Source organism: Fusarium falciforme, chromosome 7 (assembly GCF_026873545.1).
Source record: "Fusarium falciforme chromosome 7, complete sequence".
NCBI classification, from domain to species: domain Eukaryota; kingdom Fungi; phylum Ascomycota; class Sordariomycetes; order Hypocreales; family Nectriaceae; genus Fusarium; species Fusarium falciforme.
The window spans coordinates 950,233-967,565 of NC_070550.1; the positions used below are offsets into that span (position 1 = coordinate 950,233).

At 50.8% G+C, this 17,333-nt stretch overlaps 5 protein-coding genes and 1 pseudogene across 6 annotated transcripts, besides 1 other annotated feature; 4 read left to right on the forward strand and 2 right to left on the reverse strand.

The window, feature by feature from the left end:
- Positions 1–7: 7 nt before the first annotated feature.
- On the forward strand, positions 8–967 carry NCS54_00892100 (Epimerase domain-containing protein; the record flags this gene model as incomplete). The annotated part of the gene is made up of 1 exon (XM_053154286.1): positions 8–967. One exon carries the CDS (start codon positions 8–10, stop codon positions 965–967), a length of 960 nt encoding a protein of 319 aa, XP_053010261.1.
- A 271-nt stretch (positions 968–1,238) lies between these two features.
- On the reverse strand, positions 1,239–2,977 carry NCS54_00892200 (Hypothetical protein; the record flags this gene model as incomplete). The annotated part of the gene is made up of 5 exons (XM_053154287.1): positions 1,239–1,390; positions 1,445–1,653; positions 1,711–2,174; positions 2,241–2,779; positions 2,833–2,977. The coding sequence occupies 5 exons, from the start codon at positions 2,975–2,977 to the stop codon at positions 1,239–1,241; spliced, it is 1,509 nt and encodes a 502-aa protein (XP_053010262.1).
- A 465-nt stretch (positions 2,978–3,442) lies between these two features.
- On the forward strand, positions 3,443–4,423 carry NCS54_00892300 (Hypothetical protein; the record flags this gene model as incomplete). The annotated part of the gene is made up of 1 exon (XM_053154288.1): positions 3,443–4,423. One exon carries the CDS (start codon positions 3,443–3,445, stop codon positions 4,421–4,423), a length of 981 nt encoding a protein of 326 aa, XP_053010263.1.
- A 549-nt stretch (positions 4,424–4,972) lies between these two features.
- Positions 4,973–6,791, reverse strand: NCS54_00892400 (annotated as a pseudogene). The gene is made up of 4 exons: positions 6,519–6,791; positions 6,305–6,455; positions 6,083–6,248; positions 4,973–6,026 (listed from the first exon to the last, which is right to left on the reverse strand).
- Positions 4,973–6,791: a sequence feature.
- Positions 6,792–9,642: 2,851 nt separating this feature from the next.
- NCS54_00892500 (Hypothetical protein) lies at positions 9,643–10,868 on the forward strand (the record flags this gene model as incomplete). Its single annotated transcript, XM_053154289.1, has 3 exons — positions 9,643–9,862; positions 9,915–10,057; positions 10,188–10,868. The coding sequence occupies 3 exons, from the start codon at positions 9,643–9,645 to the stop codon at positions 10,866–10,868; spliced, it is 1,044 nt and encodes a 347-aa protein (XP_053010264.1).
- An 801-nt stretch (positions 10,869–11,669) lies between these two features.
- Positions 11,670–13,037, forward strand: NCS54_00892600 (Hypothetical protein; the record flags this gene model as incomplete). The annotated part of the gene is made up of 1 exon (XM_053154290.1): positions 11,670–13,037. The coding sequence occupies one exon, from the start codon at positions 11,670–11,672 to the stop codon at positions 13,035–13,037; it is 1,368 nt and encodes a 455-aa protein (XP_053010265.1).
- Between the last annotated feature and the right edge of the window lie 4,296 nt (positions 13,038–17,333).

Consider the following 17,333-nt stretch of genomic DNA (forward strand, 5'->3'; position numbering starts at 1 on the left):
CCCAAATATGGCACAAGACATCCTCATCACCGGCGCCGGCGGCTTCATTGGCCAAGAGCTGATCGCATCCCTCATTGCCAACTCGAGCCCCAGCGACAAATTCACGCTCACCGACATTGCCCCTCCAGCCATCCCATCCAAAATAGCACAAGATGCCCATCGTATCACATCCCTCGCTGCGGATCTCACCGACCCGTCAGCCGTCTCAAAACTCCTCTCTCAATCGTACACCCATGTCTACCTACTCCACGGGCTGATGTCTGGCGGTGCCGAGGCAAACCTCGACCTTGGAATGAAGGTCAACTTCGACTCCATCAGAAACATCCTGGATGAGCTGAGGCGTGGGCATCCCGGGACGGTAGTCGTATTTGCCAGCTCGTGCGCCATCTATGGCCAGGCGGAGATAGTGCGAGAGTTTGAGACGCTGCCACAGCCCAAGAGCTCGTATGGCATGGAGAAGATCATGATTGAGCTGCTGTTGAATGACTTTTCCCGTCGTGGTCTTCTTGATGGTCGGATTGTGAGACTTCCGACTGTTGTCGTTCGACCTGGAGCTCCGTCTGCCGCTGCCTCAAGTTTCGCCTCGGGCATTATCCGCGAATCACTGAAGGGTATTCGAAATACCTTGCCTGTGAGCCGAGATCTTGAGCTTTGGGTATGCAGCCCGACAACGGTGGTTAAGAACCTTGTCAAAGTGAAAGACATCCCAGCTGAGAAGTTTGGTGATTCGCGGGTCGTCAATCTGCCTGGAATCACAGTCAGCGTTCAAGAGATGCTAGACGCTCTTAAGGCGGTTGGTGGTGATGAAGCAATCTCTCAAATTGAAGAACAGAGGGACCCAGCTATCGAAGCAATTGTAGGAAGCTGGCCCGCTAGGTTTGACGTTTCAAGGGCTTATGGACTTGGCTTGGCAGAGCCAGAGGGGATCTTGAAGACTGTCCAGGCGTTTCATGCGACACTGAACTAAGCTACAAGATTATTCCATAGAACCGAGACTAGCTGAATGAAAAGACGTCCATAGGTAACCTGCTCGATGTTTATTACTAGCAAGTTCGCCCAGCAACAAAGGTTGTGGATACATGAGTTAGAGAAAAAGATTCATGAGTTTGTTTTACAATGAATCCCAGCATAGTAACAGTTTGAGGATGCTATTTATACAAGCATCTCTCAGTAGCTTGTCTAAAATTTACGGCGTGCTGCTTAAAAAGAATGCAACCTAATCAAACCGGCTCCATAATCTACAACTTGGATACTCGTCGTCTCGGGCTTTCCTCCTCATCAGAAACAACTAGGTGATTCACGTCTAACGTGTTGACCAGACGAGGTCTTGCTTCCTCAAAACTGGTGATACCGCACAACCTCATTGACGTTTCAAGTTCATCTTTCAAAACTGTTAGGCGTTAGCATCATTCTGTTCAATGGTTTTGAACGAGGTTAAACATACTGCGCGACAAGTGCTCGGCTCCATCTTGGCCGAAGAGGAGCGAGTATAAGAATGGTCGACCGATACCGACGGCCGTTGCTCCAAGGGCAATTGCTTTGACAATATCAGATCCCCGTTCAAAGCCGCCGTCGATGTAAACCTCGAGTTGGTCAAAGACCTCAGGGCAGTTCTTCCGCAGTTCAAGGAGAACTAAAATGCTGGCCTGGGACCTAAAAGAGTCAAGTAGGTTAGCACATTGCCAGTTCCATGGATTGAAATTGACTTACCCATCAAGGGACCGACCACCATGGTTGCTAAGTAATACACCCTCCACGCCGTACTCGACAGCCTTCTTCACATCTTCTGCGGTCTGAACGCCCTTTAGAATAATAGGCACACCGCCACTAGCCTCGCGGATCCAAGCCAGATCCTCCCAAGAAAGGGACTTGTCGATGTATTGGGCCATGAGACGACCGAACCCGCTCCCCTTCTTATCCTTGCTGCTTTCGCCCCCGCTGATAGCTGACTTGACTGTGCCCTCCTGGGCAGCGCGCTCATCAGCTTCACGCTTACCGGGGACAGGCGCGTCGACTGTCACAAAGATGGCTTTGACACCGAGCTCGCGGACAGTTTTGAGAAGCTCCACTGTCTTTCGGTGATCTGAGTTGACGTAGAGTTGGAAGAAGAAGGGCTGCGAGGGTGGAGCTGCTTTGACGATTGAACGCAGTGAGTAAGACGCATTACTTGAAATCTACCACATGTTAGAACATCGAGCAGAGTATTGAAGCCAGTTGTAGCAAGTGTCGCGGGGGCTTACACATTGGATGATGCCTTCGTTGGCTGCAGCCCGAGAAAGGGCAAGTTCTCCATCCGGGTGAGCAAGTCTGCCCATAGCAGCGGGGGCAATGAAGAATGGAGCTGAGCATTTGAAACCCAGAATGCTTCTCTCGAGGTTGATGTTGGTGACATTCCTTAAGATCCTGGGCCTGATCATGATTCTTCGGACTAGTTCCTTGTTGTTTTTGAGCGTCACCAGGTCTGTTGCCGCCGATGAGTAAAATGCCCATGTCTTGGCCGTGAGTCCTTTCTTAGCGGCCTGTTCAAAGTCGGGGGCACTGAGGATGGAGTCAAGCGAGTCAAAGGAAGTCTCTGTCTCGGGTGCAGACAAGGCCTTGCTGCTAGTGTCTGGAGATGTGGGTTCCTGTTGAGTAACTTGAGATGCGGTTACAACTGTATCTGCTGTTGGAGTCTCAAGGTAGCCAATTAGCTTGTCGTCCGAAAGCTCCTCAATAATATCCGGGGCATGCACGCCATCATAGAGTCCCGTGGCATCAGACCCAGCATGTTCAAGAAGGACTGGCAGATCATGTCAGAATAACAGTAAAGTTTTTGTGGACAAAAACACTCACTTTCTGGTCCACCAGGGTGCTCCTCAATAAAGTCCGTAATGTCCCAGACCTTGGAGTGGATAGCGATCCAACAGTCTGTTGATGTGTTGTGCTTTCTGAGGTCATTCAGTGAGATTGTTACTTTGGACCCAGTTGGCACATCCATGGTTGTTGACGAGTCGTGCTGCTTGAAGGTACACAAATGAGTAAGAACGTGTGAGCAGAAAGTCTCAGCTGACTGATCTGGCAAAAAAATGGAGTGAGCCTCCCAAGAAAGAGGAGCAAAAACAACTAAGAATTGTCGTCAAGTTCAAAGGTGGCCAGACGGCGCCGGGATCAGTGTTCCATTTGCCCCCATCCCTGGACACACCAAAGCCACGGTCTTGTTTCCTATTGGACGATGAGCTTCGTCGGCCTTGGTTCCGAAACCGCCCCAGACTTCCCCCGCCGATCTCATAGACTAGTTAGTTCGGCGCACGCGACTCGCCGTGGACAAACCCTTGTTTCAGACTCGTATTTTATTCGCGCCAGAACAAAACAAGAAGATCATTCATCACTGGGACATCACAGACCATATTCCGTTATCTCTACTACCCTAGTCTCTATTCGCTCTTCACCAGCATTCACAACAATGAACAGAAGTACCATCCAGCCCAAGGCCAAGCCCCTCCCCGCAGGAGTGTACACTCCAGTGGTTACGCTCTACAAGGCCGGCGATGCGAACCAATCCGTGGACCACGAGGCCATGTTCACGCAATGCCAGGCCCTGATCAAGGCAGGCATGCACGGCCTGGTGTACCTGGGCACCAACGGTGAACTCGCCCTTCTCACGCGCGACGAGCGCAAGGCTATCCTCGAGAACGTTTCTCGTGCGGCCTCTGAGACCGGCGGCTCTGACTACCCTATCGTGGCCGGCATCTCGGCGCAATCCACATACGAGACTATCCTCAACGCCAAGGACGCTGCCAACGCCGGTGCCAACTTCGCTCTTCTCCTGCCGCCCAGCTACTGGGCCAAGGCTCTCCCTTCTCCCGCCCTTCTCGCCTACTTCCGCGAGGTTGCAGATCAGTCCCCCATTCCTATCGTGATATACAACTTCCCCAATGTCACGTCGGGTATTGATCTGGACTCGGATCAGTTGGCAGCTTTGGCCACCCATCCAAATATTTCAGCAGTGAAGCTGACCTGCGGAAACGTGGGCAAGCTTACACGCTTGACGAGTCTCTTCTCCCACGAGCAATTCGGCGTCTTTGGTGGTAGCAGCGATTATCTATTGCCCACGCTGCAGGCTGGTGGAAGTGGCTGCGTGACGGGAATGGGTAACGTCTTTCCTTGGTCTACCTCAGCAGTCTACGACTTGTGGAAGGCTGGGAAGGTGGAGGAAGCCAAGAAGCTTCAAGATGTGGTAGCCCACGCAGAATGGGCTTGCAAGAAGGGTATTGCCTGTACCAAGTATGGCGCGTGGCATTTCTTGGGTCGCAAGATCGGCGTGGATCAAGAGTCGTCTTGGGAGATGCGGCGGCCGTATCAGCCGTTGGACGAAAAGATGAAGACCTGGAGTCTTGATACCCTTGGAGTTTTGGCGGATATTGAGGAGAAGAGGTCTATATAGACAACCCAACTTGAGTAGAAATGGCACCTTTTGACACTCGCCTTTCGATACTCGACTCTTGCTAGGTACCGTACTTGCCATCTCATCGTCTAACTATCATGTCACTTCTCTTAATATGATAAGCTTTGTCTTCTTGTCACTCCTTGGCTAGCTATCATCACCACGATCTTCTGACTCAGTTAACCCATCAAGGGCCGGGCTTCAACTATAGTAAAGAACACATTGGCTATCATCACCACAATCAAGCTTAGGTTAAGGTGGCATAGAAGACGGCAATGGCTCTACACACCGATCAAACCTAACGTTCATTGATAGGGTTGGAGAGCCTAGTTTCGTATAAAGTCACGGAGTATTCAAGAGTATGCCTGCGAATATGGACTCATGTATGGTGTACTCATTACTTTAAAACACATTTAATTTGGTAGCTCTCTGCACCTAAGCTGCATCCTGCGTATTCTCAAAACCCGCGTTGTCTTTCCTTGAACGTAAGTCAGAACGAGCAATCAACTAGAGAGCCACCGTAGAACCCCTCCAACGCTTCTCAGCTCCTCACAGGCTGTATTTAAAGAGAGGGCTGCGGTCACCCATGGCCTCAAGCTCCTCATCCGTGTACTTCTCCCGAATCTCAGCCTCGGTGAGCTTGGCCCGCTTCTTGTTCAAGGACATCAGGGCCGTCTCGAGAATGACCGCGCTCAGAATACCACCGATAGCAAAGCCCAAGGATGCGCCATAGCCAGTGGTGTACTTGGGCTTCTCATTGTCCTTGTAGATGTAACTGCCATAGATACCGCCAATGGTGCCGGCGCAGTTGAGGTACGCAATGCTGATGGCACGCCTGGTGGGGAGGGGGTTGTTGTCGATATTCCACGCGCTGACGCCGGGGAGAATGGGGTACATGCCAGCACAGGCGAGACACACGGCGAAGTAGCAGGCGCCAAGGTTCTCCTTGATGAACTCGGCCTTGGCCATCAAGATGGAGAAGGCGATGAGGACGCAAGTCTGGGGGCCGATGAGGAAGGGCATTCTCCACTTGAACTTGTCGGCGCAGCGGGCCAAGAGGTACGAGGAGATTGCGCCACAGAAGTAGGGCGGGATGGTCATGAGCTGGGCGTTGCTGGAGGTGAAGCCCATGCCCTTGGTGATGGAGGGCATGGAAAATTTGAGGCCGTAGTTGGGTGCAGCGTTGGACCAGGAGCAGATGGTGAGGAGGTAGACCTTCCAGTCCTTTACAACAGCCCACAAGGCGCCCTTGTCCGTCTTTTCGCGGTACTCGCTCGAGTTTGTAACGCGTCGAGTGGCCTGGCGCAGCACAAGGTATCGCTTCTCCTCGTCTGTGAGCCAGCTGGAGAGCTCGGGTGAGTCGACGAGCAGGAACCAGGTAGCAAAGGCTCCGAGGACGGTGAAGATTCCCTCAATGATGAAGATCCATCGCCATCCTTCGATGCCGCCGGCGCCGTCGAGCTTCGCGATAGCATATGCGAAGAGGCCAGAAAAGGCGCCACCTGTGGCTGCCGAGGTATAGAGGATAGCGACTCGGGTCTGCGTCTCGTTGGGGAGGAACCACTTGGAGATGATCAAGATGGCACCGGGGAAGAAGCCGGACCTGGAAGGCTGGTTAGTGTTTGATCGTTCAGTGGCATAAATGATGGCAAAACTCACTCGAATAGGCCTAGAAGTGTGCGGACTGCGAGCAACTGGCCAAAGTTCTCGATGAAGCCTGTAGAAATGACGATTCCACCCCAGATGAGCATGATGCCTGCCATGTACTGAGATGGCTTGCGGAACTTGTCGAGAATCATGTTGCTGGGAACCTCGCCGAGAATGTCTTTGTTATCAGTCAGTCATGTTTGATCCAACATGGAATTACGTGGTCAACCCTACAAGGAATAAAGTAAATTGACAGGGCAATGTTGTACTGGTCGCCTGTCATGCCGAGGTCGGGAAGCATTCCCTCGATCTTTGCGTTTCCAATGTTGGCTTTGTCGATGTACGCGACGAGGTAGAGGATGACGAGAATGGGCATGAGGCGCCACTATTGCACAGTTAGTATCGATCAGGTTCATTTTCCAAGCCAGCAGGAACAGAATAGTCTCACGTCAATTTTCGCCAGCAGCTTCTTTCTCTTGTCCTCGGGGAAGTTCTGCACAAAGGCAAGTTCCTCGTCGGTGAGGCCGCCTCGGTTGGTGACCTCGTGATGGACAACGTCGGCCTTGGAGCCAATCGCCTCCAAGTCCTTCTCGCCGGAGATGTCGCTTCTGCGAGACATTTTTGGATGAATCCTTGAGGCAGAGCCGTGAAGTTGTGTGTAGTAGACAACGTGATGGAGAAGAGTGGAGGGTTGTATTGGAGAAGACCTCTGCTGATGAAGTTCTGTAGAAGTCCGTATGGGGAGCCATCAACATATATGTATCAGGTTGTGCTCGAATCAAGGTCAGAGAAGGTGGCGTTTGACGGTGATGAATGGCCACTCTGGGGAAATGGCGGGGGCACTAATTGCCGTCGAACAACGGGGTCTGGGGAAGGCGACGAGTGCGGGGAACCCTGGATCATGGCCCGACTGAATGTCACTAGACTCCCCTTATCCTGAGAAGCCATACACCAGGAAGCTAGCCTAGCCAAGTCAGGAACAGGGTATGGTGGTCTCCACTACCGGAATTCACCAGTGGGAACGATCGCCGACGAGCTGGATGCCGGGGCCTTCCCCTGGAGTATGCCTGGAAGGATGACCTGTTGGTGGCTCGGAAACAAGACCGAGGGAGCCATGTGCAAGAAACACCGAGGCCTATTGTCAAGAACGGGCTAGGATCAGAACGAGATTCAAAGCCACGAGTCATGTCTAATTTGGCAACTAGGGTAATCTCTGCTGAGTCAACGAGGTGTGTACTGCTAAAAGGACCACTTAAGCATTGTGACATAAATTACCTTATTATTGATTGGCTTTTTGTTGTTTCTTGCAACGTTTTGGTAAGCGAGGACCCAGTTATTGCTGCTATCATCGACGACGACTCCAAACGAGGCCTGGAGGCAGTCAGCCATAACAGCAAAAGCCACAATTTGGTGACGACTCGGAACAACTGCTTCAATTAGGCGCACTTGGCTGAGCAAAAGTTAAGGGACGAGAGCAAAAACATCTTCTTGTGTAGTAGCTAGTCGCTCTTTATCTTGTTTGATAACAGTAGTACATACATATACGTGTTGATGTTGTGTTCCTTGATATACTTGAAGCCCGGCCCTTGATGGGACAACTGAGCCAGAAGATCGTGAATTTCATAGGAATGATAGGCAGATGAGGCTTTGTTGATCTACACGTTGCCACAGTGTAATACATTATGACTTTAACACCACTGGCTTTCCCCGCGCTGGGCGCCTGCTTGTCTCCTCGATCATGTTGTGTGGTCCTACAGCTTCTGCATGCGCCTTGGTTTCAAAGATCAGTCAAGTCTGATCGGAATATGGACAAACCCCATAAGACATAAATGATATTCAAGACTACAATTTGCTCCTAGGGTAAGCATCTAGCCGATCATTCAACCAGAGTTTGATAGTGGACCCTTGTTCTGTCTCTGTATTCACACCAAACATCGGCCAGACGAACATGGCATCATGAACCTCATTTCTTCCAACCACGAACGTCACATCAGGATTGTGAATCTGCCAGCCTCAGTTAGTTCCAATGTGCTCAGTATTAGAGGAAGGGTTACAGATTCAACCTGAAACGTTTCAACCCATGATACAATTGAATCCAGTTCAAGCTCATCCGAAGCTGCCACAACAAGTGTCTGCTTGACCATGGCGTTCTTCCACCACGAAGATGGATATCGACAAGGCTCGAAAGCTTCCGAAACTGGCGTACCAGAAAGCCAGGCCTCGTTCCAATTCTGGATGAGGTCGGGAACTAAGTAATCTCGATTGGAGTTTCTTCTGACGCTTGGCCATTTATCAAGATCAAACGAGACTGCCGGGCTGATTAAAGCCATGGCTTGAAGCGGCTGTTCGATCGTCAGTTTCGGACAGCATGGCAATTCATGCCCGGAAACATGAGATAAGACGGCGAGGGCGAGATTTCCGCCAGATGAGTCTCCCGCCAGGACAATCTCTGAAGGAGATCTCTTGAGATCGTTGATGACATATCGCAGAGCTTCGATGGCGTCCTGGTACTGTGCAGGATGAGGATTCTCTGGTGCTAGACGATAGCATGGAAAGAAGAATGCAGTATCCACACGTCGATCAGATAGATGGTGCTGGATAGAGGACCAGAAAGTGAGGTAAGAAACGGATCCATCCATAACGAAGCCGCCGCCTTGTTTGAGTTAGACCAGTCAAAAATAGCTTTGCACATGACTAACCATGATAATTGATGATTATGTTCCTTGATGATCGATCGCCTACCCAGAAGCCCTTCAAGCCGGCTGATGTAGCGACTAAATCTGGAGTCAAGTTGTTCGCCTTACACCACTCGACGTATTCTTCCTCAAAACGAGTCTCCAGATAACGATGCTGTCTTAGGCTAAATCGAATTAAGAACTGAGTTGGAACAAATATTAGCATGCTAGGCAATGATTGACATGTGAGAAAGCCTTACTGCTCGTGTTACTCGGTTTATGAGATGATGCCTGTAGCTTGAGGGCGCATGCTCTCCCCGTAACCCTCCACTGAGAGCAGACCAGGCTCCAGATGACACTATGAGACGTAAGAATGGCTTCTTCTCATCCAAAGGCCAGATTTTACTGACAGACAGAAACAAGACCAAGGACAAGGTCGAACTTTTCCCATAAAGTAAGCGACGAGTTCATCTTGAGACGCATAGATCTCCGAAATCCGCGTAGATGGGTTGGCTTTGACTCTTTGTTTGCGATAGAATACGGGGAAGGAAAAATGAGGGAGGGTAGAGGGAATGAAAAACTATGCCATATGCTGCCTGCCCCTTTCAGGTTGGTCGTGCGGGATCCGCGGCCGGCCGATGATAAGACTCGGGGGTTTGAATCTGTCCGGATATCTCGACGCCCACTTCCCCGCGTTTTGGAGTTACAAGGAATCGGCATATCGGTCAGTGGTATAGTGGACTGCCTCGGTTCAGCTGCTCGATACCAGATAATGATGCTGCATAAAAACCGTCGTCCGTGACAGATCCAATAGCCAAGACACAATTAGCCATCATGATTATCATTATTCTGCAACTATAGCACGCCTGACAAATACGACCAATCACTTTGCTTGCAATGGCAGCCCAGGAGTACTATGACTGTATCATTGTGGGGGGAGGAATTGCTGGTATCAACGCTGCTTTCCGTTTTCAACAAGCTTTCCCAAAGCTATCCTATGCTATCGTAGAGGGGCGTGACGACATCGGGGGCACGTGGTCGCTTTTCCAGTACCCAGGGATTCGCTCGGATTCGGACCTCTACATTCTCAGTTTCCCCTGGGACCCGTGGTCCGAAGGTCAGACTCTTCATTGCCATCAATCATCTAGCTTACTAACACAAGACTTTAGATGAATCTATTGCTAAAGGAGAGTCTATCATGGAATATCTGCGAGATATTACCAAGAAACATGACCTCGACAGCAAGATCAGGCTGGGTTACAAGGTTACCAGCGCAAATTGGGACTCTGGCACTCAGCATTGGCGGTTAAAGGTACAAGTCTAAGGGCACGAAATATCCATCATTACCAAGTACCTCATGATGGGAACTGGCTATTATGACGCTGAACATGTAAGAGATCCATGATCCGGTCAGTGAATAGCAAACTAACATTCCTTTCCAGCCTTACCAAGCACACATCGAAGGCTTAAGCAGGTTCAAGGGTGATGTGCTACATCCTCAATTTTGGCCCAAGGATTACAACTATCAAGGCCGAAAGGTCGTCATCATCGGCAGCGGCGCGACTGCCATCACCATGCTTCCCGCCATGCACCAAGAAGCTGGCCACGTCACCATGCTCCAGCGCAGTCCTGGGTACATTATCAGCTTGCCACAGACAGACTGGATGCGTCGACTGCTCCGCAAAACATTACCCAAGTCGTGGGCCATCTCCTTCATACGCCTACGCTACATCTTGTCAGCATATCTCATCTTTCTCTTCTGCGAGATTTTTCCTATTCTCTCTCGCCGATATATACAGTACTTAGCTCAAAGCCAACTGCCGAAAGAGTTTTCAATTGACCCTCACTTCGAACCAAAGTACCATCCATGGGATCAGCGGCTCTGCATTGCCCCGGATGGGGACTTTTACAGGTGTCTGAGCACCGGAAAGGCGTCCATCGTGACGTGCGAAATTAGCACTGTGACTGAAGATGCTGTTGTTCTGACATCAGGAGAGTCACTTCCTGCCGACCTCATTGTTACAGCCACGGGGCTGCGGCTGAAGCTTTTGGGGCATGTTGATGTTACGGTTGATAATGGCCCGCCTGTCGCGGTGGGCGATTATTTCACCTGGAGAGGCTGAATGTTGCAGAATATCCCTAATCTGTTTGCCCTCAACGGATATTTCCTTGCGTCTTACACGCTTGGAATCGACAACTCCTGCATCCTTATCATGCGAATCCTCGCAGAGGCTGAACGTCAAGATCATAGAGTCATCACTCCAACGGCAAAGGGCATGGCCTCCATCACACCAAGAGCAGCTGTTCCGTTGACTTCAGGCTACGTGCAACGTGGGCTCAAGGACAAAGCCACGCCGAAGCTTGGAAACTCGAGACCTTGGTCATCGGAGTGGTTTTGGTTCACGGACTGGTTTAGATCCCGTTTTTTTCCAGTATACGGAAGGCCTGACTTTTGAGGGCTAAGAGATAGGGGAGCAGCTGTATCAGATGTGGAAGTGCCCGTGAATGAAAACTGAATAAGGAACAGCAAGTAATCAGGCACTGCGTCGGCTTTCGGAGTAGAAAGTCCTCAACCTCATCGGCTGGTTGGACACAGACAGACTAGTGCAAGTCTCTTGCGGCTAAGAGACCGAGCGGTGAGATATGATGGGAAGGGGGAAGGTTTCAGGGAGATAACGGCATACTGAGGAGCGCCAGAAGCTTCTCGGAGTCCGCGGAGGCCAGGTCGGATAGTTTAAAAGCATTTAATGGTATGGGCTGTCTCTTTAATTTGGCGCTCATTGCGATCTTCTTTCCTCTCGAAAGAACCCATCCGCCACAACAGCTTATATACATTTCCATCTTTATTTTTTTCGTCGTCTCCTTTTTTACTGTCATCAAATCATCGCCGATACCCATCCACCTATCCATCAAATTTGGTAGAGATGGAGAGAATCTTGACCAGAGATAAAGTCCGAGAGCACGCCGCGGAGGACGACGGTTGGCTTATTATTGATAATGTCGTGTGGGACGTGACGGGATTCGCCGAAGAACACCCTGGGGGAGCTGAAATTATCATCAATTCTCTCGGGAGGGACGCTAGAAAGGCCTACAATGCTGTTCATAGTCCCAAGACCGTGCTGGGTTATTTTGGACCGTCACGGATCGTCGGGAGGTTGGATGAAGCAGCGGACCTTGCAGACTCGTCAAGCAGCCGCAGCCAACCAACTAAGGAGAACAAGCCCATGATCGAGTTACGCACCCTTGTCAGCCTGCACGATATTGAACGGGTGGCGTTGGAATACCTGCCTCCTCTGACTAGAGCTCAGATTTCGGCTGGAGCCAACGATAATCGTACCACCAAAGCAAACGCCTCCTCTTTTCAGGACATTTACTTCCGTCCTCGGGTTCTCTCTTCATCTCGAAACGTGGACTGCAAGACTCGAATTCTGGGAAGAGAGTATGCCATTCCAGTTTTCAACGCTCCGGCATCCCTGGCAAAACTGGTACATCCGGATGGAGAACTTGCAATAGCTCGAGGATTGGCTGCCAAGGGATCCACCATTATCATCCCTACGATGGGCTCGTTTTTACCCGAGGAAATTGTCGCTGCTCTCCCCCCAGGCCACCCATTTTTCTTTCAACTATACGTGGGGACTAACCGTGAATCAACAAAAAGACTGCTAGAATCAGTTGTTGCGCTCAAGGCCGAAGCCATAATCGTCACCATCGACCTGCCAGTCATTGGCAAGCGAGACGATGTAAGGCGTCTTCAAATTCAAGCCTCGCCACCAAACAACAACAAAGAAACGAGCAAATCGGCTTCGAACTTGGCCATCGACCCAGACTTATCATGGCCAGACATCCACTGGATTCGGAAGATCACAGGCTTGCCGGTATTTGTGAAAGGCATTCAATCAGCTGAGGATGCAAAAAGAGCCTTGTCCGAAGGTTGTGCGGGCATCTACATTTCCAACCACGGGGGGAGGGCGGTTGACACGGCCCAGCCCTCGATATTGACCCTGTTGGAGATTAACATCCATTACCCCGAGGCCCTGGAGCAGATGGACGTGTTCATAGATGGTGGCATCAGGCGCGGGACTGACATATTGAAAGCCATCTGCCTCGGAGCTAGCGCTGTCTGCCTCGGCCGGCCGATCCTACATGCGTTGGCCTACGGTCAAAATGGGATTGAACATGCTCTCAATAATGAGTTACCCGAGATCTACCCAGAGAGCTCCCAGCTAACATTGTGCAGCCTTGAAAGAAGAACTAGAGGTGGCAATGCAACTATGTGGGATCAAGTCGCTTGATGAGGCACATCCAGGACTGCTGAATACTGCCGCACTGGAGCGTTCTGTGTATGAACTAGAGGGACAGAGAACAAGGCATATAGTGAGGGGAAGGCTATAGTAGAGTAAAGCATGCCCTAGAGCAAGTTTCTCTAACGAGTTACAAGTTGGGAAGTCGAATACAAGGCTACTTGAGACTGTAGGGTAATTGTTTATATAGATAGATCGACCGCTCTTGAAGGTATTTACCACCACTCATCCTCTATAGTCTCTACACTCTGCAAGAATTCCCCTGCCAGCTTTGATCTTACTCCAGAACCTGTTATTAAGATGGGCGTTGCGGAAGCGGCCAAGGAATATTTGCGTTTTAATAAAGCTATCTTAATAGAGACACCATTCTAGGCCCCTCCGCATTTGCGTAATAGCATTGGGAAAACCCTGTGGGAAAACCAGTGCCGAGGGAGAGAGATTAAGGAAACCACAACTCTATCCACTATCTCGCTACGAGTTAGTAAATGAAACAGTGTAACCTTTTATGAATAAAACAGAAAAATGCCAAAGACAGGGAATAGTAAACTCTCTGGGGCTATTCAGAAAGTGGACAAAAAGATATATGTGAAATCGATCAATAAGACGCGAGACATAGATAATCTTGAATCGGCAACAAACAGCAAAAGCAAATTGGAATGGGACGAGAAGCCGTCGTCTCAAGGATTGCCACAACGCCAAGGTCCCCACGGGCCCGTCATCTTCTTGCGATAGCACGACTTCCTGGTGTCTAACTGCATGGCGCCCCTCTGAAAACGGAGTTGTCGTAGATCCTTGCCCACGTTGTGATATGATGTCTGAACCGGGTAGCCGAGGTCGTGCCTGAGCAGGTCCCGCTGCCAGAACCGGAAAAAGCGAGTCTCCGTCTTCAACAGAGGCAGCAGCTTGTCGGCGGCCTTGTTGGCCGATATCTCCATCGGGTTCTTAGAGTACTTCTTACCCGCCATGCACCACCTGTAAATGTACTCGTGCGCAAACTTGCCGATGTCCCAGCCGACTTCCCAGTACTGCTGTACGTGCTGGTACTCGTGTGCCAACAACCACGTCTGGTCGAAGAAGGCCTTCTGCGATGCCGCGCTGTCATGCCGGCGGAAGGGGGCGTACTTGGCTCGCACGTAGACGCGCTTGAGGAAAGCTACCCCCGCCGACCTCCAGAATCTCGAGGCCACCCATCTGGCGTCGAACCACACCCGTGGGTGGATGTTAGCGTCGAAGAGCGACCGGTGCAGCGGGTACAAGAAGAACATGTGCGTGTGGTGCGGCCGCATACCGCGGCCGGGGTTCTTCTTGCGGAACCGGCGCGCCGCCCACCTAATGAAGGCCCTGATCACTCGGGCGAGGATGCGGCAGCGGCGGCGGCGGCAGCGTGGGGGGCAAAAGAGGGAACGGGAGTCCAGCTCGTTGCGCTCCTTGAGGTCGTCGACATTGCGCTCTTCGAGATCGCCAAGGTCCATGAGGCCCCGCTTGCCGGTCCCATCATCTTCGAAAAGGGCCGCGGTATCCTCGATCTCAGCCTCAATCTCTTTCTTCTCCTCGTTGACGATGGGGTCCTGCTTAGCCTCCTCGATGATGATGTCCTCAGTTATCTCGGTGGTATTGGCCTTGCCGCTGTCGTTGGGCTCAATCTCCGCTGTCTCGGTCGGTATGCTCTCGTCGATGCCGGAGGTTGATTCTCCGTCACCCTCTGCCACGACATCGTCAGGCTCGGTGGATGAAGTCGCCTGGGGAGCAGCATGGGCGAAGGTGAAGAGCGTCAGCCCGAAGAGCAGGACGATAAGACCGAAGAGGGACAGGCGTCCCTGCGTGCGTCCCTGCATGGTGGGTTTGGAGGAGTGTTATCAAAGATGCTCTGAAGGGTCGATTTCTGGTGCTAAAGTGCTTGGTGTCTCAGTGATGAACAGGCTGCATCTTTCGGCTGGATCTCCCCTCTTTATACGTCTTGCTGTCCGTCGATGCCGAGGTGAAGAGAGAGTCTTTACCACCCGAGCTAGTCGCCATGACGAGAAAGCTGAGCAGTCCGGAGTTGAGAGGGTATGAGGTTCGATGAATCCGCCAACTAGAAGGCACTCCCATCAGCCCTCCGCCAATTCTTGATGAATGCTATTTTTATTCAGCTAAGGAAATGGTCTGCTATTTTGCTCAACCAGACCCCCTCAACTCGTTAGTTTGCAGCCTGCCACGCCATAGACTTTTCCACTGTGTTGCCCAATAGTTCTCCTCCACGGAGTAGTAGTGCTAAGAACCACCTTATTCCGCTTTATTGGAGGCTGCCTAAGCTACCTCGATAGCTGCCTGACAAGGGCAACCTTCCGGATACGAACGGCTGCTTAAGCTTATCTTCATTAACGTTTCAAAACATGAGTATTCGGCCAAGTGGTCTAGTCATGACCAGAATTTTCTCACCTGGTCCTTTAATAGCCAGAATCAACCGTGGCGTCTGACATCATCATACCAATAATGAGGTCACACTCTCCTTTCCCCCGCAGACTCATCCATGACAACTAGAGGCTCTAAATTTAGCAGGATAAAGCCACTACCCTGAGAACCTTACTGGCGCATCGTGAATTTTACGAACATCTAATAAAAACTAACCCACCCATGCGTCGTCGGACTGAGGATGACCCGAGGAGAAAACAAGCCCAGTTGAACACTTCCACAGGCTAACGAGTGCCGCAACATCTCGACGTATCTATTGAACAATACTGGGTTGAGCGGTGTCTATCTGTGGTTGTCTGTGATTCTAATATCAGCGCCTAAATCAAGGACAGCCTTTACAACAGCGACGCTCCCTTTCATAGAAGCAACTCCAAGAGCAGCCCTTCCTCGGCTGGTTTCGTCGTTTAAATTACACTCATATCTTGGATCTGATTGAGCGCCATGTAACTCACTTCCAGCTCGATTGCGTAGTACAGAGGTCTGAGTGGTTGCCCTTTCTGCCACACTTCATTTTTTGAGCCAAACCATCTTCTCCGAGCAGCCCAGGCGGGTTTATTCCGGTTGACGAGCCCATTCGTAAGGCTGATTACACCGGCATCATGGTTTACATCTGGCCGAATATGGTGAAGCCACGAAGCGGGATAGTCTCCGAAGGACAAGTCAACAGCATTCGTTTGTTCGAGCAGTGGGCCTTACAGGACTCGTAAAGAACTGATATAGCGGAAACACTACTTGGTGAAAACGATATGTTGGAAGCCCGCAAGCACCAAGTTGTTGTTCTGCGTCACAGATACGCAGATGATCTCGGACAGGAAATCTGTTGGTGGTCGTGTAACTTTTCCGGGTCTTTTCCTCTGTTCAGCACAAGAGGATCCCGGGAGACAGTCCTTATGATCGTTTACCGCAAGATGTTGAGATGACATGCAGATGGAGAGTACTCGGAGCTGGAGCTAGAGGAAAGGCTAGAGCAGGCGCGGTGTGACGGCACAGCCCTTCCCTACAGCATAAGGTTGAAAGATTGGCATGGAAACCTTGTCGTCCATTTAATGCAAGAGATTCTTGGTCGATGGATGTCTTGTGTTCAAGAGTTCGCATTTAAGAGATTGCATAGGTCAAAGCCTGACCGTCATATCCCCAAATGGTTGACTAGGTTGGGTTCTTTTTGGAAGCCCATTGAGAGTTTCCCAGTTTCGGTCATAAAGACTTGCAAGGCCGACCGGTGTCTCTTCGATAGCGCGCTGAAATTGTCTGTTATTCAATCCTCCACTCGGAGTCTCCTTGCATTGTCAACCGAAGAAATTGACCTTCACATCGGTCGGTCATCCTCTCAGAGATGTCAGTCCTGATATCCTAGCTCTTGTTGGACAGCTGCCTGTCAACAATGCTTCTTGAATACGACACCATGTAGGCGCGGACTTCTTCGGGGCAGTCCTCTACTTGACGAACTCTACAGGGGTGACGGCCATAGCCAGGGTGTTGGTTCTAGGAGGGTGTTGTCAGCAACCTCGATTAAAAAGTCAAGTGACTGGTAGCCTACTCGTCTGTTAAATTTAGATTCTTGTCCCTGAGAGCATTGATTCCGACTGGATGCGGAGGTCCGTGTCATGGGTCTGCCTCTGAGAGCCGCTCAGCCTTCACACCCTACGAATTGGACATTTAATTTTGTATTGTAGAGTCAGAAAACCCCGACTTGAGCAGGGCGTCGGTTGGGTCGTGGGCTAATCTAAGGGGGCGTTGCAAATAACCATTTGCTAAATGGGTTAATTTTTCCCCACGAGACCTTTTTGGCGGAGGCACAGCCACTCACCGGCCTTGTAAATATTACGCCAATAG